The following is a 22,462-nucleotide window of genomic DNA, read 5'->3' as shown; positions in this document are numbered from 1 at the left end:
GCCTGAGGCAAGCATCTCCCCTTGCCTTATGGTTGGGCCTGCCCCGAGATGGCCTGATGATTATACCTGTGACGGGACCACTGAGAACTGCCTGCTTCAGGAAAAAAGCTTACTGAGAAATGATTTACAATGAGTTTTTAAAAAATGTTTTAAAATTGTTTTAAAAATAGGAATTATAGGTGCAGAGAGGGACGCGGGTGGTGCTGTGGGTTAAACCACAGAGCCTATGATTTGCCGATCAGAAGGTCGGCAGTTCAAATCCCCGCGACAGGGTGAGTTCCCATTACTTGGTCCCTGCTCCTGCCAACCTAGCAGTTCGAAAGCACGTCAAAAGTGCAAGTAGACAAATAGGTACCGCTCTTGCGGGAAGGTAAACAGCGTTTTGGTGTGCTGCTCTGGTTTGCCAGAAGCGGCTTAGTCATGCTGGCCACGTCCCAGAAGCTGAACTCCCTCGGCCAATAAAGCGAGATGAGCACCGCAACCCCAAAGTCGGCCATGACTGGACCTAATGGTCAGGGGTCCCTTTACCTTTACCTTTATAGGTGCAGAGATACCAAGGGAACAGAAAATACTTTTCATGTGCATGACAACGGCAGCCAGAGATGGAAGGAAGACAAGATTCCTACAAGAGAAGAGTGGACAATAAAATTGATCGACTAGGCTGAGATGGCCAAATTGACTGGGAAAATCAGGAACCCGGATGAGGACATCTTCAAAAAGCATGGAGAAAATTTGTAACTTACTTGGGAGAAGACTGTAAGCAGATAAACACATTGGCAGGAATACAATAACACTCGCAATGTGAAATGAACTATGTCGATAATTAGAGTTTTATGGACAAACAGAGAACGTTATGATACGCAGTGAAAAAGGACTGTCAATGGAGGGAGGGAAGGAAGTCTGAGAATTTGGAGAATTCTTTATGCTTTGATTCTATTTTTTGTATGGATTTAAAAGGAAATGGTAAAAAACCAATAAATTTTTCATAAAAAAGAAAAGAAAACTGTCTGCTCCAGGAGACAGATAATCCTACATCCCAAATAAAAGAAACTCATTTGCTGATTCTAACCAAGAAAAATTGCAGCTCAGGATTGTTCTTTTAAAAGCGGAATGAAAAATGGTGCGGGCATCAGGCATGCCTTAGCAGCAGGATGGAATCCATGCAAGAGCTTGTATTCCCAAGACAATGATTTGCTAATTCCATTCTTAGCTTGTGCAATACCGCAAAAGGTTTGGAAATCGGACAAAAACGCCTCTGAGATGACGCTTGTTATGTTTCACATTTGATTGTTTGCTGCTGCACACTGGGCTTCCAGCAGAAAAACAGAACAGAAGAGGGGCTTTTTCCTGGTCTAGCAAAGATAAGCGTTGAATGAGGCTGACTTGTTGGTAAAGCAAATTCCTGCTGGGATGAGCTCTTTTTCTCGATCTTTTGTCTCCAGAGTTCATTTACTTCGTCAACAATTTCCTTCTGCTTCCAAAACACATTGGGGGCAGAAAGCACAATTCAAAGACACCACCTTGCTATATTTTAAAGGATGTGGGTTCCGTATATCAGGTTTACCTGAAATAAACAACTCCTTAACTGTGTAACTGAATGTGCCCCTGAACAGGGGGTCACTTTCCTCAAATACACCCCACCTGTTTCGTGGGAGCAGCTAGAGTTTTAAAAGAAGCCCCGGAACATTCACTGAGCTACCAGTTCCCAGGATAAAGTTGGGGGAAGTTGCAATAGCTGAACTGATATATATATAGGTGATAACTTTATAACACTGATATACCCTGCAAGTTCAACAAGATAAGTGAACAAGGTGCCTAGCAGTTTTATTGACATTTACTACAGAGTTTCATTTCACCTGGTACTAACACCCTCCAGATCCTATCGATAATCATTTCACATGCATGCAGCTGTCAGGACTGCGTTGCAATCTCACCATTTTTCCTAACCAATACAGTTTTAGCCTAATGGTAGTGGCAAATTAACTCTGCTCTTGGAATAACACTGGAAAGCTCACCCAGCCGGGGCACAGAAAGGATTGACAGATTGACAGAGCTTTCTTGATTCTGTGGGTGGCCGTTCTAAGCTGGTGGAGCAACTTGTCTGGTTAATTCCGATAACAAACGAGACTCTGGCATGCTAACTAGTTATGCGACCCCCCAGTGTTCCTTTTAACCAGACTTTTGGTTGATTTGATTGACATCCTATGCCCTTTTAAAATGTGGTTCTTTTGGGAGGGAGGGGTGTTATTGGGTTTTTGTTTTTATTTCGATCATACAGTGGTACCTTGGTTCTCAAACGTAATCCATTTGACTTCCGAAACGTTCAAAAACCAAGGCGTGGCTTCCAATTGGCGCAGGTGCCCTGGAAACAATAGTCAACAACCGTATCGGATGTTCAGCTTCTGAAAAGCACAATTCAAAAACTGGAACACTTACTTTTTCAGCATTTGGGAGCCGAAATATTCGAGTACCAAGGCGTTCGAGAACCAAGGTTCCACTGTATATATTGTAGTTTTATATTTTGATTTTGTTCTGTGAACCGCCCAGAGACCTTCAGGTGTAGGGCAGTATATAAATTCAATTAATAATACAGAGGTACCTCAGGTTAAGAACTTAATTCGTTCTGGAGGTCTGTTCCTAACCTGAAACTGTTCTTAACCTGAAGCACCACTTTAGCTAATGGGGCCTCCCACTGCCGCTGCGCCACCGCCGCACGATTTCTGTTCTCATCCTGAAGCAAAGTTCTTAACCTGAGGTAATATTTCTGGGTTAACGGAGTCTGTAACCTCAAGCATCTGTAACCTGAATCGTATGTGACCCGAGGTATCACAGTAATAATAATAATAATAATAATAATAATAATAATAATAATAATCACCACCAGAACCCATACTCTGCATGCTTGCATTAGTTTTGTCTAAGCTCTTTCCATAAAGGAAAAGCGGTATTAATACACACCATGGATAAAATGTGGCATTTCCACAGCTTCTTTGGCCAAAGGCTTCTGTCGGTTTCCTTTCAGCATCTGATTTCGAGCCAGAAATCTGCCCTGTTTGCTTTTTTTCGACCTTGGCATCTGGCACAACAGCATATGCATTTCGGTACTTTTTCAAAGCCCCTCCAGTAGCTGTGAGATCCTCCACACCTGTGTGCACCTTTTATCTTTGATAGCGGCGAATACTTTGAAGGAGGTAGCAGGTCGGTTGAGACGATGCCTTTCTTCATCTTCTCTGTGGTAACATTTGTTTTCAAGTCACGTGGTGAAACCCATTTCTACTCTTTCTCTCCAAGCGCTTTACCATGCCTTGCAAACAGATCAAAGTTTCCGGATGTTTCCAACTTTACCCTGGATCACCCCCCATTAAGCTGTTTTAAAGCTGTATTTCAATCAATTTTTTTTTATATATATAAATATTTTATTAAGTTTTCAAAAATAAAATAGAAAATCACATATCAAACACACGAAACCCTTCACCAAAGAAATAACAAACAGAAAAACAAATACAATTGCACCAACAAACAATATAAAAGAAGAGAAAAGAAAAACACCACTGGTCATAACATTTTTTATATAACTAACTGGACTTCCTCACATCTCCCTTACCCTGCATTCTCTATAATTGTTTTTATATTTGGTGTTAGCCGCCCTGAGCCAGGTCTTGGCTGGGGAGGGCGGGGTATAAATAAAATTTATTATTATTATTATTAGGCTTAAACTCATACATTATTATTTATTACATTTCTAGAGCATGTTTTCCTCAGAGGAGCTATCATCCCATCATTCACACTAATTATCATCTCCATCCTGTTCTTTCTCAAGTCACCGGTTAGGAATATAACTATTTACTTAATTCTAACATACCTTCCAACTGTGATTCCCTGTCAGGGAAAAAAATAATCCAGGGTATAAAGAAATATATAACAACAACAACCAGTGCTGTTTTTGCAGAAAAAGAGGTGCCAGGACTCACCATGAATACCTCTCTTGTTCAGTCAGAATGGCAATGGCGCCCACCTGAGGTTCCGGGAAGTTCCGGCTGAAAAAAAGCTCTGACAGCAACAACAGCAGCACCAGTCCGGTACCAACTTAAAAGAAAAAATGGTACTATTTTGATTATATGACAAACTATATTAAAACACACACACGATTTTCATATATATTATTAATATTTCAAATTATTCACACCAGCTGCTGTATGAAAGATGGCAGGCAGGGTGCTCCACTGTGACTTATATGCATTTATTTATTCATTTATTCATTCCTTCCTTCCATTTATTGATTTATACTTTTCAAGTTTATACATTTTACTAATTTTAAACATTTCACTAATTTTACAATCATTTGGATAACCCAAAACTTGATTTCCTTCTCCCTCTTTCTGTGATTCCTTAAATTTGTTTTTAATATCTTCTACATGTCCAAATTAATTTAATTTGCTCATTTATTCATCTTCTTTAAATATATACTCTTATAAAACTGCAGGTTATTACAATAATCCTGCCAGTGTTCTTATTTGTTTATAATTAATTTACCTGTAAATATTCAATAAACCATTTGCATTCTTTTATTTTTTAAAAAAATTGTTATCTGGATCTCTTATTCTTCCGGTAAGTTACACTATCTCTGGATATTCTGTAAGTTTTTGTATCCATTCTTCCTTTGCTGGGACTTCTGCTTCTTTCCATTTTGGGGCGAGTAACATTCTTGCCTCTGTAGTCGCATACATGAATAAGTTTCCATACAGTTTAGGTAGTTCTGTCCTGTAATTTCCAAAAGAAACGCTTCTGGGTTTTCTTTTTCTACAAAGGTTATTTTAAATATACTTTTCATTTCATTATATATCATTTCCCAGTAAGCTTTTACAGTGGTGCCTCGCAAGACGAAATTAATTCGTTCCGTGAGTTTTTTCGTCTAGCAAATTTTTCGTCTTGCGAAGCATGAAATCCCATAGGAATGCACTGAAATTCAATTAATGCGTTCCTATGGTCAAAAAAAGTCCAAACAAAGCCAAATTTGGTACAAGTTTATTAAGTGCTCTTTAAAGTCACACATACTGTAAAGAGCATTTCAAAAATTGAAGGAACAATAAATTAAGTTTCTAAACATGCATAGGCGCCGACTCCATGGGGCTTGAGGGGGCTCGAGCCCCCTCAAAAATTTTTTTGGGGGGGCTCAGCCCCCCCAATAATCTCGGGCGGGCGCCCTTCCAGCAGAGCGCCGCCGCCGTCCTCTGCCTCCTCCTCACCTGCTCCTTCACCAGCCAGCCAGCCGCGCGCCCTAATCGGAGGCACTGCCGGAAATCCCGCGAGAACAGGGGAATCCTGACTGGCCACACCTCCCAGCCAGCCAATCGGCTGGCTGGGGGGGCGTGGCTTGCCCTATTTAGGGCCGGAGCCACTTTATTTGCATATTCATGAGCTTATTTATTATTCATGAGCTTTCCCGGGCCCCCCCAATATTTTTTCTAAGTCCGCGTCCCTGTAAACATGACAGAAAAACATTTAAAAATCAACAAAGTGTACAGTACATTTTCTAAGACTCTGGGGGACAACTCGAAGAAGGTTCCTCTTCCACTCTTTGCTTCTTGCTGAAGAACCCCCTCCTCAACTGTTCCCCCAGCCGCCCGCCACACAGAAATTCAAATCCAGATTTTTTTAAAAAAAACAGCAGAGTGGCCCAATGGTCACAGAAAATCATAAAAATGCAGAAAAAACACACACAAGCTCCCAGATTCTTGCAAACCCCTACTCAACTGTTCCCCCAGCCACCCACCACACAGAAATTCAAATCCAGATTTTTTTAAAAAAACAGCAGAGTGGCCCAATGGTCACAGAAAATCATAAAAATGAAGAAAAAAAAACACACAAGCTTCCAGATTCTTCCAAACCCCTCCCCAAACCAAGTCCTTGAATTCCAAACACCCCAACCCAAAATCCAACCCCCCCCAAAAAAGTTTAACTTACCAAATGGCTGCAAAAAAAGTTTTGGAAAAGCTTCAAAAATCACCAAAGTCTTCAAAAACCTCAAAAAAGGCTACCACACCACATTCTATGAGTTGCTCCTCGAAGTCAAGTCGCAACTGTATTAATGGTGTTAAGAAAAAGGAAACAAACTTGCAAGACGTTTTCGTTTTTCGTCTTGCGAAGCGAGCCCATAGGGAAATTCGTCTTGCGAAGCAGCTCAAAAAACGCAAAACCCTTTCGTCTAGCGGGTTTTTCGTCTTGCGAGGCATTCGTCTTGCGGGGCACCACTGTAGCTTACTACAAGACCGCCCCACATTTGGACTTATTTGGACAGCTAAACAGGCACTTGAAGTTTTCACACAATGAAGATGGTCTTTTCCAGAAACTGACAAGGAATGGATAGGTCTCCTTGTTGAGTTCATTCCAGAGTCTGAGAACAACAACTAAGAACATCATTGCTCTTCCAACGATGAAACCATCTTGAAAGTAGTGTCCATGGGATAGAGCAGTAGAAGCACCCATTTCACCAACTAAGAGTGCATGCTTCTATGTTTTGGAGGGACAGGGGGCAGGCAGGTGTGGAGGACTCCCTGGTCCGGAATGGGGTAACTGTGCCCCTGAAGGACCAGGTGCGCAGCCTGGGAATATTTTGGACTCACAGCTGTCCATGGAGGCGCAGGTCAATTCTGTGTCCAGGGCAGCTATCTACCAGCTCCATCTGGTATGCAGGCTGAGACCCTACCTGCCCACAGACTGTCTCGCGAGAGTGGTGCATGCTCTGGTTATCTCCCACTTGGACTACTGCAATGCGCTCTACGTGGGGCTACCTTTGAAGGTGACTTGGAAACTACAATTAATCCAGAATGCAGCAGCCAGACTGGTGACTGGGAACGGCCGCCAAGACCATATAACACCGGTCTTGAAAGACCTACAGTGGCTCCCAGTACGTTTCTGAGCACAATTCAAAGTGTTGGTGCTGACCTTTAAAGCCCTAAACGGCCTCGGTCCAGTATACCTGAAGGAGCGTCTCCACCCCCATCGTTCAGCCCGGACACTGAGGTCCAGTGCTGAGGGCCTTCTGGTGGTTCCCTCACTGGAAGAAGTGAGGTTACAGGGAACCAGGCAGAGGGCCTTCTCGGTAGTGGCGCCCGCCCTGTGGAACGCCCTCCCACCAGATGTCAAGGAAATAAACAACTACCTGATTTTTAGAAGACATCTGAAGGCAGCCCTGCTTAGGGAAGTTTTTAATGTTTGATATTATTATTATTATTATTATTATTATTATTATTATTATTATTATTATTATGTTGGGGGCCACCCAGAGTGTGTGGGGAAACCCAGCCAGATGGGCGGGGTACAGTGGCGTAGCGTGGGGGGTGCAGGGGGGGCCGGCCGCACCGGGCGCAACATCTGGGGGTTAGGGTTAGGGGGCGCAAATCCACGGGTTAGGGGGCGCAAATCCACGGGTTAGGGGGCGCAAATTACTTGCCTTGCCCCGGGTGCTGACAACCCACGCTACGCCACTGGCGGGGTATAAATAATAAATGCTATTGTTGTTGTTGTTACAGCTGGCTTTTGGTGCTATCCCATCACTGCAGTTTGACTGTAAGCTGAACACAGGATTGCAACCAACTTTCTACCCCCAAATGTGCAGGTGTGGGTCTCAGTACAGTGGTGCCCCGCAAGACGAATGCCTCGCAAGACGGAAAACTCGCTAGACAAAAGAGTTTTCCATTTTGGAGGTGCTTCGCAAAACGAATTTCCTATGGGCTTGCTTCGCAAGACGACAATGTCTTGCGAGTTCCTGCTGGTTTTTTCCCCTTCCCCCCCTTTTTCTAAGCCGCTAAGCCGCTTATCAGCTGATCCGATCAGCAGATAAGCTGCTAAAAGCCGCTAATAGCACTAATCCTCGAATCCTTCAATGGGCTTGCTTCGCAAGACGAAAAAACCGCTAGACGAAGAGAATCACAGAACGGATTCTTTTCGTCTTGCGAGGCACCACTGTACATGGATGGGTCTGGCCACTTGTGTGTTTCCCCATTCTTTCCACGCAAAGAGGTGCAATGCAATTGTGAGCCATGAAACAAAAAGCACCTAAAACAAAACAGAGCTGAGCAGTTCTATCCTGTTTCCACTTACTGTTTTTATTTAATCCACTCCACTTGATTTATTTAAACCAAGGACTTGTACACCGACCACTAATAATGAATCAGATGTTGTAGATATTATTGCAAATTTAGTATACTATTTTTTGTTATGTACAAATGACTTTAGAAGACTTGGTTTTTATTTATTTATACAGTGGTACCTCGCAAGACAAATGCCTCGCACGACAGAAAACTCGCAAAACGAAAGAGTTTTTGGTTTTTTTAGTTGCTTCGCAAGACGATTTTCCCTATGGGCTTGCTTCGCAAGACGGAAACGTTATGCAAGTTTGTTTCCTTTTTCTTAAAACCGTTAATACAGTTGCGACTTGACTTCGAGGAGCAACTCATAGCACGCAGTGTGGTAGCCTTTTTTGAGGTTTTTGAAGACTTTGGTGATTTTTGAAGCTTTTCCAAAACTTTTCCGACACCGTGCTTCGCAAGACGAAAAAAATCGCTAGACGACAAAACTTGCGGAATGAATTAATTTCGTCTTGCGAGGCACCACTGTAACGTTTATTATTCCTACGATCCTTGTTTATAAAATCCAATAAAAAGTTACTTTTAAAAAAGCACCTGAAACTGTCATCAACGCTGGCAGCAGGTTGTGTCACCGTTCCGTTTTCTTCCAAAACAACTCTGATTCTGTGAACTCTCAAAAGGAATGTAGCACAAAGACCAGAGGACGATGACGAACAGCGGCGATTCCAATGAATTGAAAAAAATGTTGAAATATACATTTATCAAGAAACCAGAGGCCTTTCTTCTTGAATTAACAGGATTGGAAATGCCTAAGAAAGATGTTAGATTATTTTTGTATGCCACAACGGCTGCTCGAATTTTAATAGCCAAGAATGGGAAAACACAAGAAATACCAACAGTGGAAGATTGGCAGGTGAAGATGATGGACTTCTCCGAACTAGCTGACCTGACTGGAAGAATCCGTGACCAGAAAGAAGAGGAATACCAAGAATATTGGAAGAAATTTAAGGACTATTTGAATAAATATTGTAATATAAATAATTAGAAATTACTTGAAAGTACCAAATTGGCTTAGGATCAAATTAGGATTTAATTTAATAAATGGGATTTACAACAGTAAGAAAAGTGAATAAATTAGAGGACAATTGGAAGTATTTTTGCTTAATAATGATATTGGAAAGCTGTTACATCCAGATACAAGGAAACTCAGAAGGAAGGGACTAGGGGAAGTCAATAATATGTTTATAAGGTTGGATCCTTAAAGAACTAAGTTTGTTTTTATTGTTTATTTGTGTATTGTTTTCTTCCTTGATGTACTTTGTTGTCTTTTGTTTCTGTTTTTGTTTGTTAGTTTGTTAGGAGATATTTGTTATGATTGTGGAAAACTTAATAATTTGTTTATTTATTTAAAAAAAGAGCGGCGATTCCAGACTAAACCCCTTGTGTGGAAGCACCCGGTTTAAAACACGAACTTGCAACCACGAAGCAGACAGGGTAGTTGCAGAAATAAAACAGGGGAAGCATATTCAAGGGACCACCACCAAAACCAAGATAAAGGTTGCCCTTTCGTAGGTCTGGGGGAGAAGCAGGCAGCGTGCGTGTACAGCACCAGTTTGGGATGGAAAATATCCTTGCCAAAAAGCTAGAAGATCTGCTACAGGCAGAGGAGACAATACAGTGGTACCTCTGGTTAAGAACTTAATTCGTTCCGGAGGCCCGTTCTTAACCAGAAACTGTTCTTTACCTGAAGCACCACTTTAGCTAATGGGGCCTCCCGCTGCTGCTGCGCCGCCACACCGTGATTTCTGTTCTCATCCTGAAGCAAAGTTCTTAACCCGAGGTACTATTTCTGGGTTAGCGGAGTCTGTAACCTCAAGCGTCTGTAACCTCAAGCGTCTGTAACCCGAGGTACCACTGTACTAAGCTAGGCAGATTTAAGAGACCACTTTTCGCCTCCAAAATGAGTAGCTCCTCTGCCCCACGGCACTTTAGTATTGTGTTCACCAACGTCACTTTTCTTATTTTGCTTTTTCAGACAGATGTGGTCTAGTTTAAAAAAAGGTAAAGGACCCCCGGACAGTTAAGTCAAAGGCGACTATGGGTTTGCAGCACTCAACTCGCTTTCAGGCCAAGGGAGCTGGCGTTTGTCCACAGACAGCTTTCCAGGTCATGTTGGCAGCATGACTAAACCGCTTCTGGCGCAACGGAACACTGTGATGGAAACCAGGGCGCACGGAAATGCAGTTTACCTTCCCACCACAGTGGTACCTATTTATCTACTTGCACTGGCATGCTTTCAAACTGCTAGGTTGGCGGGAGTTGGGACAGAGCAACGGGAACTCACTCTGTTGTGAGGATTCGAACCGCCAATCTTCCGATCGGCAAGCCCAAGAGAATCAGTGGTTTAGACCACAGCGCCACCTGTGTCTAGCTTACATTGTACAGTGGTACCTCAGGTTAAGTACTTAATTCTTTCCGGAGGTCCATTCTTAACCTGAAACTGTTCTTAACCTGAAGCACCACTTTAGCTAATGGGGCCTCCTGCTGCCGCTGCACCGCCGGAGCCCGATTTCTGTTCTTATACTGAAGCAAAGTTCTTAACCTGAAGCACTATTTCTAGGTGAGCGGAGTGTGTAACCTGAAGCGTATGTAACCTGAAGCGTATGTAACCCGAGGTACCACTGTATATAGACTATATGGGTCAGTCACTGTCTCAGTCTCACCTACTACACAGAAATGTTGTGAGTATAAAGTGATTTGGGAGAACCACATGCATAGCTATGAAATTCTTGGAGGTATGGACAAAAATAATGCAGTGAAGGCTTAGGATTTACAGTGGTGCCTCGCAAGACGAAATTAATCCGTTCCACGAGTCTCTTCGTCTTGCGGTTTTTTCATCTTGCGAAGCACGGCTATTAGCGGCTTAGCGGCTATTAGCGGCTTAGCGGCTATTAACGGCTTTAAGAAAAAGGAAACAAACTCGCAAGACGTTTCGTCTTGCGAAGCAAGCCCATAGGGAAATTCGTCTTGCGGAACGACTCAAAAAACGGAAAACTCTTTCGTCTTGCGCGTCTTGCGTCTTGCGAAGCATTCCTCTTGCGAGGTACCACTGTACTTTTAAATGGGCACGTATCTGGTGACATACTCTTTGACAGGGGTGGCTGGGTGGATGGAGAGGAAAGGGTGTTAAAAGCAACTGCAAAGCCATTGCTTGCAACACAAGGCATGTAATCATCTAGCTCTTCTCAGCTAATAAAGCCAGTAATATCGTGTGGTTACCTCGCAATAAGCCCATTACCACCATTTTATTCATTAACAATAATGGAAGCCTGCCATTCACGACCAAAATCGAGTTTCTCCCGCATAGCAGGGAAGGGAATAAATTATGAAATGAAAATAAAAGCAGTAACAATGACCCCAGAGTACTTTCGTGCACTTTGCACAAAACCTCGATTTTTGTTAAGCGCAACGGGGAAATAGTATGTTAAGATAGCTAATATTTGAGAAAGGCTACACTTCAGTTTCACAGAATTTTAAAAGGATAAAAGCCAGGATGATTTATGCAGCCGAACAGGATAAATACGCCTCCCTGCCTCCACGTTCCATAAAATGTTAGGTGCATTATTTTTTAGCATGAAAATGGCTTACCATATTAGAGCTGGTGTAGAAAAGGGAGCATTTCGGGCTAGGAATTCTCCCAGTTTGCTCCAGCCACATAAGTGGGAAACAGGATAAAAGAAGCCACTCTTGAAATAATACCTGCCTATATTTAAAGGTTATTAATAGGATTAGTAAAGGGACCCCTGACCATTAGGTCCAGTCGTGGCCGACTCTGGGGTTGCGGCGCTCATCTTGCTTTATTGGCCGAGGGAGCCGGCGTACAGCTTCCGGGTCATGTGGGCAGAATGACTAAGCCGCTTCTGGCGAACCAGAGCAGCACACAGAAACACCGTTTACCTTCCCACCGGAGCGGTACCTATTTATCTACTTGCACTTTGGCGTGCTTTTGAACTGCTAGGTTGGCAGGAGCAGGGACCCAGCAACGGGAGCTCACCCCGTCGCGGGGATTCGAACTGCCGACCTTCTGATTGGCAAGTCCTAGGCTCTGTGGTTTAACCCACAGCGTCACCCGGTCCCTGCATTACTAGGTGAAAAATACGTACAAACTGCTTTGATCACTTTAAAGTACTCTATAAATGTGTGTTATTCTAACATCACATTCACTGACTTCTCTGACCCTCCTTAGAAATATGAACATAGTGCCTTAAGATGCTGTTTAAAACATGTACCGTATATAGCCAAGAAAACTTAAGTGTAACTGTAGTGTATCAAGAATTCATGAGTACAATCACAGGCTGCTGGTGCCTATGTACTTTGTTGGCAAGACTATTACAAATGTGGCTTTGAACACATGGAATACCCACATGCTTTGAAATGTTTAAACCAGAAGAGAAACCCCACTGCCTGATCATTGATGGTTTTAGCAAGAAAGACCAAAGTACAGTGGTACCTCAGGTTACATATGCTTCAGGTTACATATGGTTCAGGTTACATACTCCGCTGACCCAGAAATATTACCTCGGGTTAAGAACTTTGCTTCAGGATGAAAACAGAAATCGTGCTCCGGCGGTGCGGCAGCAGCAGGAGGCCCCATTAGCTAAAGTGGTGCTTCAGGTTAAGAACAGTTTCAGGTTAAGACCAGACCTCCGGAATGAATTAAGTACTTAACCCGAGGTACCACTGTATTAGCAATGGCCAATGTTCCTCTGAGCAGCAGTAGCTAAGGTGCAAGATAGTTGTCATTTGCAGATGGAATTTGAATTATAAACTCTATTTAAACATTTAAAAAATGCTGAAAATAACTGTTTCTAAAAAAAAAACACCACCTGAAGCCTTTCTTTTAGGAATTTTAGGTGCCAAAATCACAATGGAGCAGAAAAGACTATTTTTGTGTGTGGCAACAGCTGTGTGGGTGGTATTGATGGATTAAATTGATGGATTATGCCGAAATGGAAAAAATGACTTGAAGAATTTTAATTCTTCTTATTAAATTTTAATAAGGAATGGGGGAATTTTTATAATTTACCTTGAAAACCATTGTAAACAGTTCAAATTGTTATTAGGATTGGAATAGCACTTGCAGTTTAATGGTGAATTTTGGATATAATGGAGATGTAAAAGATTTGGATTAGTATAAAAGATGCAGGAGGAAATGACTAACAATAGGACCCATAAAGGGTAGGAGGCAAGGCCAGGAGATTCTATGGAAGCTTGTTTTCATGTTGGATTTGTGATTGTCAAATTCTAATTTGAAACACCAAATAAATAAATAAATACCCTTTAAAACATGGGTAGGCAAACTAAGGCCCGGGGGCCGGATCCGGCCCAATCACCTTCTAAATCCGGCCCACAGACAGTCTGGGAATCAGTGTGTTTTTACATGAGTAGATTGTGTCCCTTTATTTAAAATGCACCTCTGGGTTATTTTTGGGACCTGCCTGGTGTTTTTACATGAGTAGAATGTGTCCCTTTATTTAAAATGCATCTCTGGGTTATTTGTGGGACCTGCCTGGTGTTTTTACATGAGTAGAACGTGTGCTTTTATTTAAAATGCATCTCTGGGTTATTTGTGGGGCACAGGAATTCATTCATTTTTTTTCCTTTTCAAAATATAGTCCGCCCCCCCCCCACAAGGCCTGAGGGACAGTAGACTTGCCCCCTGCTGAAAAAGTTTGCTGACCCCTGCTTTAAACTCTATGAGCTAAAAGTGTGCATTTTACTCCTGCTATGCAAGCATGCCTAGAAAAAAACGTGTGTGTGTCAGGTGCTGATGGCTCAATTCCATCTTCAAGCAATCAAGTCTGACTGACAGGGAGCAAAGTGGAATGCAGTATTAATTGCATGTAAAAAGGTCAGGACTGACAGATTTCTGTACAGTGGTGCCCCGCAAGACGAATGCCTCGCAAGACGGAAAACCCGCTAGACGAAAGGGTTTTCCGTTTATGAGCTGCTTCGCAAGACGATTTTCCCTATGGGCTTGCTTTGCAAGACGAAAACGTCTTGCCAGTGTTCCGATTTTTTTTTTGCTCCCCCCCCCTTTTTCTAAGCCGCTAATAGCCTTTTAGCCGCTAATCCGCTAAGCCTTTAATAGCCGCTAATAGCCTTTTAGCCGCTAATCCGCTAAGCCTTTAATAGCCACTAAGCCTTTAATAGCCGCTAAACCGCTAATAGCGCTAATCCGCTAATAGGGTTGCTTCGCAAGACGAAAAAACCGCTAGACGAAGAGACTCGCGGAATGGATTATTTTCGTCTTGCGAGGCACCACTGTATTATGTACCCAAGTGATTCTGTATAAAACACCAGAGGTCCCACAGTTCCTTTTCTAATTCCAGATCTTCATGCTGCCTTAGTTACAAATATGGACCCCCTTAAAAAAAAGAAAAAAAAGCCAACCTTTTGAGAACAGGTTTCTGGGGTTTTAAAATCCCCCACAGTATGCAGACACAGCTGTTTGTATCCCAGCCACATGTTCAGAAAAAAATAGTTCCTTCAGGTTAATCATTGTACAGTGATACCTCTAGTTAATGAACTTAAATCGTTCTGGAGGTCTGTTCTTAACCTGAAACTGTTCTTAACTAGAGGCGTGCTTTTGCTAATGGGGCCTCTTGCTGCCGCTGTTCCGCCGGCGCACGATTCCATTCTCATCCTGGGGCAAAGTTCTCAACTCCAGGTAACTCTTCCAGGTTAGCGGAGTTTGTAACCTGAAGCGTTTGTAACTCGAGGTACCACTGTATTCATTTCATAAATTACATTCCAAGGGGTTGATTAATTTCCCTTTCTGCATTATATCCGAACCAGAATTTCAAATGCAGTTGGTTTTTTTTAAAAGTTACCATCTAAACCCAAACCAGAATTAGACCCAAGTTTTCTATGTTTCAACTATCTAAAGCCAACTTAATTAGCTATTAATTTAAATGAAATTAAACAGTTCGTTTTTTCCTTATTTAATAAATAATATCAAAAAGTGAACTAGTTCATATTTACAGTATTTGAATAAAAAAACAGTCTTGTCTAACTTCTGCAATTTTTTACAAGCTGTATGAAAAGAGATTCCATATCCAGTTTGAGTGGAGTCCAGAGTGCAGTTCCTCACAGAGTTGACTTCTTGCATGGGTATGTTCTGCTCTTCTGGTTACACAGATGACTTCACTGTCAACCAATCCCTTGTGTGCAGAAGTGCACCCAAATTTTAACAAGTTTGCAATCATCTCAGTGTCATACATTTGTTTTGATTAATTAGTCACAGGAAGAGTAACAGAACATTAAATTTAATCTTGACACAGTTGAGTGAAACGTTTTAAAATCAAATATTGAACGAGCTAATTACACACTCTGTACATGTGACAACACACTTGATGTGGCATACATTTCACTTTTATTTATTCCTGGAAACTGCTGATTATTTGCAGGCTTTAACTGATGAATTATAAAATCTGAGCAGATTCGTTTTCCTACAAAAGGTATAGCAAAGACTTGATCAGCCTTCTATCTTATTGCTACCAAGTTTTACAGGTGCACGGTTTGCAAAATAAAACCCTTTTGAGGACTGAATGGGCACATACATACACACATACAGATAAACATCACCACAAGAGGCCTGCAACCAATGTTTCGTCTCGGGAATTCCCCATTCCCTCAATCATACGCAATCTTACTCTGAAGTCTTATCAACAGGGGCTTTACTACTGATGCGTGCTTGCAGCCCAAACTGTTTACTTTAAGACTGCATTCCCCGTCTAGGGAAAACTGTGCTCTTTCTGTCTACTGATGTATCTGGTCCTCAGCCGTACAAAAACTCTTAACAGCAGCCAACATCAAGAGATTGCTGCCAGAAGAAATGGCTCCTTAGCAGAGAGCCACAAACAAGCACCAGAGAAGTTCTGACATTCTACGCATAACGTTGAAAGAACATGAAGGGCATTGCGGGGAATGCACCAATGCCTTCAGCCAGAGGATGGAGGAATTTGACACATGGAGTGTTTGGCTGCAGTGCAGGTCAGTAGGAAGCTGGGAGAGGGTTATCTATGGGGCTTTGACTGAGGAAGGGTGCACAAAATGCCAATTTCATTCACAGCGAGAAGACACTCCCAACTCACTTCTAAATGCACACGTGTATAAACAGATTTCCAAGTAGACATGAGCTGTGAACAAATCTCTCTCCTTCCAGGATGCTGTTTGTGGTGATGCTCTAATTCCAAAAGCACAATACAACATAAGAAGAGTATCATATAAAGCTCCACAAAACAGAACAGAATATTGGGGGGGGGGGGCACACATTCACGATGTTGGAACAGCTATTCAGTACTGCAGTTTCCACAGAGAGAGAAAAACCTCAGTCCCAAAGGCGTTTAGGGAAACCCAAATTTTGCTTCTAACGCCAAGCTGCCACCCAACCCCACATTTACAGTGTTTGAAAACAAGTTAAAACACCTGGCACAGGAAGAGTACAGACGCTCTACACTCACATAAACCGGTTTTCTAAAGAAAAAATAAATGCCATGATTCATAAGTTAAGTGTTTTGTTTCAGAATGGAAGCTATTTGGTCTGAAACGGGTTGCGCTAGTGTCGGAGGTGCAATCTAACACATTCTACTTAAGAGATGTATTGAGAGATTTGCAGACGACTTGTACAACCCCTCGAGACTGACCTGTAGCAAATATGTTCCGGAAGGTTTAATGGTGACCTAACATGTAACAGCAGCAACAACAGCTGCTTTTTCCATACAAAACAGAGCATACTGCTTGCTCTCTCACATTGTTCGGAAAGCAATTTAAAGCAATTTAAAAAGTGGTCTGAATCAACTCAAAAATGTTACTTATCCTCCCCAAAGATGCAAGAATAAGGACCAGGTTAGAAAACCGAGTCATATTTCTGCGATGTTCCACTACAAGAGGGAAGGACTGCATGTCTGAATGCTGCCACAGAGGGTGGAGAACTCCTTGAATGCAGAAATTTAGTATGAGCATGGGAAAAGGCTGAACCCTCTCCCCTCCATAAGCTGGTTTTATAGGGACTTAAGGTATTTAAAAGCCAAAACAGTCCCTTCCACCTATAGTAGTGCAGTCTCAGAAAAATTATATTCTGATTGTATAACATGGCCCTTAACAGGGTTCAAAGACTAGCATAACACTCTTACGCCAGCAATGATCATTTTGACTGGTTATTCTGAGGTAGCCCTGTTTAGGCCAGTGACCTTATTCTGAAAGCATTTTGTAGACCGCAGTTTCATTCCACCCCCCCCCCCCCAAGTACTGCACATTAGCAGGCAAATTTAGCTCACTACGTTATGGAAGTTGAACAGCCAAACCCATTTATGAAAAAATACGGATCCATCCATCAGCTAAAGAGATTTAGAAAATAAAACGTACTCAGAGCAATGAAAGATTATTTCTAATTTTAGTCTGGAAGACTATTTCCAATATACCAATTTTCCTACCTGAAGATAACAGGACAGCTAGTCCAGAAAAAAAAGGTTACAAAAGCCAAGTGTCCTAAGGTTACAAGGTACTGCTTAAAAGTGAATTTATCTCTCCCCCCCAAAAAAACCACACTCTCTCACTATCCTGTAGTGTAGAGAGAAAGGCAAAATGTAGATATAATTCCTTCAGTTCAATTCCTTAAGAGATACAAATATTGGATATATGCCATTTGGGCAACGCAGGGCAAAGAGATTTAAAAGGATGAGATGCGGCTATATGCAAAAATGACGACACTCGGGGGTACTGTGAAAGCTGATAAGCTTGTAACAGTTATCAACTGTGTATGCAATTATTAGTTTTGATTTTTCTGAAAACCTCAAACACTAGCATGTGTTGATCCCAAACACATTTAGCGAAAAGTCCGTGAACGAACGGCGCTGCGTAAGTCAATACCTCTTCAGCACACACCATGAAGCAATTTGCACTATGTTACAACTGGGAGAAAATTAAGAACAGACAACGTATACAGGCTTGCAAGTAAATGCCAGTAAACAGCCAGAGATAAGGCCACAGTGAATCCTGCCCTTGGTCACTAAAAAGAGAGAGAGAGAGATGAGAGGCAGTAACTGGCTAAGTATTAAGAACCAACGGCTTGCGACAATGTTGTTGGGGGCAAGTTACACAGTACGAAAAGACAACACAGCGCATTTCAAGACAGCGGCACCGATTTAACTGGATGGTTTAGAAACTACAGCCTTGATGTGGAAAAAAATCTACTCAAAATATAAGTAACAGCGCTGATTAAACTTGAGGACTATGTGGAAGTCACTAACATTGCTTACTTGTGTAGCCAAACACTTCCCTTGTGTTTATGGAAGAATGTAGTTTGAGGGAGGATGAGAAATGCACGCCAGGACTATATCCTAGGAAGTGTAACGGTACTTCTGTGCGTGCAACAAATCAAAAGAGAAATCGCACTAGTGGGGCTTGGAAATCCTAGCCGTGGGCAGAAAGGCTTGTGACTGGGTCTACTATGTATTGGGTCTTCTTTGCCACCTCAGCCCAACAAATCTTCATCCAATAAACCTCAATCACAAGGATTCCCAGGCATATGATGGCAGGGGGAAACCCTGTGGCCATATAAGCCTGGGGCTTTTCGTCCCCTCCTTCCTGAGCAACTTTTGGTCCTCTCAAATGCTGCTCCTAAAGGTTAGGACCTGCTCTGATGTGGCATGTTTGATGCAGACAGAAAGGGATACCCGCTGCCTCCCTATTGAGGGTGCAGAAATACTGTGCCTGCACACTTTCCAGAGTGGTAGCCACGTTAGCCTATCTCAGCAAAGACAAGGATCCCTGTGGGACTCCATCTCCTGTTGTTTTCAACACATGAACAGGTATTTAAGATCCTGGCCCTGGTCACAAAAGTCCCTATGGGAGCTTTGGAAAAGGACTTTGGAGAGAAGCAGTAGTGTCAAGTGGCCCTCCATTAACGTGCAATCGGGGAAAGATATGAACCTTGCAGTAGATTATTGGCAACGGAGAAAAGGAAGGAAGAAGGGTAGTCCATATCAGTGCTTTTGCAAATTAGCCATTTCTAAGTACTATCATTTAACTGTACAATGACTTCACACTCAAAGAAAGTAATATCATACAAAAGAAGCAGCTCATTAGGTTGGCCTGACGTCTGAGGATATAGCCATGCTGGTTTGTGATGGCTCCCAACTCGCAAGGAAGAGATGCACCGACCAATCCTGTTTGTGGCTAATGCTTCGGGGGGGGGGGGGGGATGTTGCCATATGCCAAAGAGACAGACAAACATGCTGCCAAATGAAGTTATTGGGAACAGTTCACTTAAAAAAAAAAGAATCACGCACACATTTAACTTACACTTAATAGCAAATTATGTACAAGATTAGCAAAAAATAAAAAAAGCCAACCTGAATGCATGTATTGACCGTGAAAGGAAGAACCCTCCGAAACACCAACAGATGCCAGTAGCATGAGCAGTTAAGAAAAACTGCACGAGGCCACATTTGTAATGTAAAAAACCTCATGAATCAACACTATAAATACATAACAAAGGAACACAGAGAAAGAGCTGTCCACAATGGCGGAAAGAGGAGCTCTAAAGTTAACATACATTGCATGTATTGCAGGCAAGGCAGAGGCATTTTTTTAAAGCTTTTGCACAAACTTCATATCATCTTAAAAAAAATATGCTGGCCTTTACAAGGTTCTACTTGGTGAAAATAAAAAAAAAAATCAGTTCATAAAAAGTCACAAGACTTCAGTTTAAAAAAATGCAAGTTCCAGCCACAGACCAAAAATATATATATTTTTTAAAAACTGGAAGAGTATGGTGATTATACAAGAATGGTCAGGCTTGGAACCTGAGTATATTTCAGAGCAAACGCTCAGAGGAAAAAAAATAATATATAAACTATTTGGTAACAAAAGCATACTATATGTTGTGATACAAAAAGGTATGGTGAAAATGTACCTTTTATACTAAAGCGTTTCCTTGGTCCATAAAAACTATGTTATGTCCATGTTTTTGAGTTCAACTTGTATCCCAGCCACTTTTATTTATTTATTTTAGTTTCGAGCCCATTTTTAAAAGAGACAACTAAAAATAGATTTTGAGTATGAATAGAAATGGGCCTTTCCTCCCCGCGATTTTTTAAGTTGTGGCTTCTACTGAGATCAGCACTTGTAGGTGAAAGACGTTCAAAGAGCAGTGAAGAGGTTTTTCCACCCTACCGGGAAACCACAAAGGTTGTTCAGTTTCATTGTTCGAAGCACTTAAGTTTTTTTTTTTAGAAGTTCCACATAAAAGAGCAGTGGTTAGGAAACTACTGTTGCCGTGGATGATGTGACGTTGGTTGGATTTGTGCTGACGTTTGTGTAGCTTCCCTCGCTGTTTGTGCTTGTTTCGTTGGATGCCAGGAGACTGGAGTTGGCTCTGAGGATTGCTCCAGCGGCACTACAGTGGGGTCGGGGTCCTGGCTCTGGCGTGTAGGTAAATGTAAGGCTGGTAGAGTAGATTATGCCATCATTGCGCACCAATGTGACTGGGACTTGGACCGGCTGGCGGACCCACCTCCAGCCTTCCCGGAATGCGGATATGTCAGGAACGACACACAGCATGCTCTCTGCACACCTGGGGAAGAGGGAAGAGACATTAGCTGTCGGAATATGCAGAACTGGCAAATTCAGCTATGGAAAGTAGGGATCAAGGAGAGGCAGCCTTTAAGGAGGACTGGAAACCTTTTGTAGATTACCGTATTTTTCGCTCTATAGGACGCACCGGACCATAGGAGGGGGAGAACAGGGGAAAAAAATTATCCCCCCTCTGCTCAGTGCCCCTTCAGCGAAGCGGTAGGAGAAATGGAGCCCCTTCCATTTCTCCTCCCGCTTCGCTGACGGGGCACTGCGCAGAGAGGGAAAACTGTGCAGCGCCTCTCCAGCGAAGCGAAGCCTGGAGAGCAAGGGGGATTGTTATGCACCTACCCCTCTCGCTCTCCAGGCTTCAGACGGCTATCCGCAAGCCTTCGGAGCGCAGCGCGAACTCTTGCTGCGTTCCGAAGGCTTGTGGATAGCTGCCTGAAGCCCCAGGAGCGCAGCGGGAGTTCCCGCTGTGCTCCGGAGGCTTCAGCGAAAGCAATGCGAAGCCTCCGGAGCGCGGGGGGAGCTCTCCCTCTGCGCTTCGGAGGCTTCATATTGCTATCACTGAAGCCAAGGAGCCTGCATTCACTCCGTAAGACGCACACACATTTCCCCTTAATTTTTGAAGGGGAAAAAGTGTGTCTTATAGAGCGAAAAATACGGTATTTAAAAAGTGATTGTAAACTTGTGAAAATGCAAGTGGGATTTGAATGAAAAACAGCAGGAACTATGCACCTGAGAATAAGCAGAAAGGATCGTGCATAGAATAATCAAAATACGCAACGGCATCAGAAATTATGGGGAAACCATGGAGGGCAAGTCAAATGGTAACTGAATATTAATAGGGAAGTGTGTATTTTGTATTAAATTTGTAATAATTATTGTTATTTTATTATTTGTACCCCGCCCATCTGGCTGGGTTTCCCCAGCCACTTTAAAAATTTATAAATAAATATTAAGAGAGTTAGGGCGAGAGAGAGCGCATTAGCTGACAAACACTTTTATCGCCAAGAAAGAACTATGCAAAGTTGTGGATACTCCATACGAAGTAAAAAAAAAAAAAAAATTCTGAACCCAGGCAATCAAAATTCCTCAACAGGAAAATTTTGATTCTGCAATCACCATACATTATACATAGAAAACCGATCTTTTTCTATTTCACTCTGTGTAAGAGAAATTGCAGAATTTTTTTTTCTTAATTTGTTCTGGCTTTGCTTGTACTGTGGAACAGGGGACTGGAGTCACCCCCCCCCTCCAAAAAAACCCCACCTTAAAATAAAAATTCCAGCAGTTGTTTCCAACACAGTTGACGGATGCTTCTCCAAAGAAAAGTTATTCACCACTAACAAAGCCCTATGAGTCCAGAAAGTATCCGTTTGTTTAACTGATGTTTGGGGGAAGTACCTTCCCCCCAACTAACTTAATTAATTAATTAAGTTTTGGAAAAACTTTGGTGTGTTGGCATGGCAGCACAGATTACCAGTACACATGGAAAAGGATGATCACTGAGGACCAATGTAAATCATCTGTAAATCATCGGGAACACCACCATTCCTGCTATGAATATGAAGCTATCTTGTCTTTTTTAAGAGCCTTGGAAGGACTTTGCCAGAAAAGGCGGTATAAAAGTATTTCAAACAGATAAACGATGCTTTGGGCAAAATTTTAAGTGGCATGATGAAAGATAAAAGCATTTTTGGTTCTCTGTTTGCTATTGTAATGAGAAA

The 22,462-nt window shown here is 42.3% G+C and overlaps 1 protein-coding gene and 1 long non-coding RNA gene across 7 annotated transcripts in view; one reads left to right on the top strand and one right to left on the bottom strand.

Annotated features, from left to right (window-relative positions):
- LOC308594685 overlaps positions 1–22,462 on the top strand; it is a 201,794-nt gene that overhangs the window by 134,543 nt on the left and 44,789 nt on the right. The window lies entirely within an intron of this gene.
- RBPJ (recombination signal binding protein for immunoglobulin kappa J region) overlaps positions 19,560–22,462 on the bottom strand; it is an 87,794-nt gene continuing 84,891 nt past the window's right edge. For all 6 annotated transcript variants that reach the window (XM_081207812.1, XM_081207809.1, XM_081207808.1 and 3 more), the window contains one exon: positions 19,560–20,730. In XM_081207812.1, coding sequence (XP_081063938.1) covers positions 20,415–20,730 — 316 coding nt within the window. In that variant the 3' untranslated portion in view covers positions 19,560–20,414. The remainder of the gene's footprint in view (positions 20,731–22,462) is intronic.

Source organism: Podarcis bocagei, assembly GCF_964188305.1.
Source record: "Podarcis bocagei genome assembly, chromosome: 9".
Lineage (NCBI taxonomy): Eukaryota > Metazoa > Chordata > Lepidosauria > Squamata > Lacertidae > Podarcis > Podarcis bocagei.
This window is presented reverse-complemented; position numbering and strand designations above follow the sequence as displayed.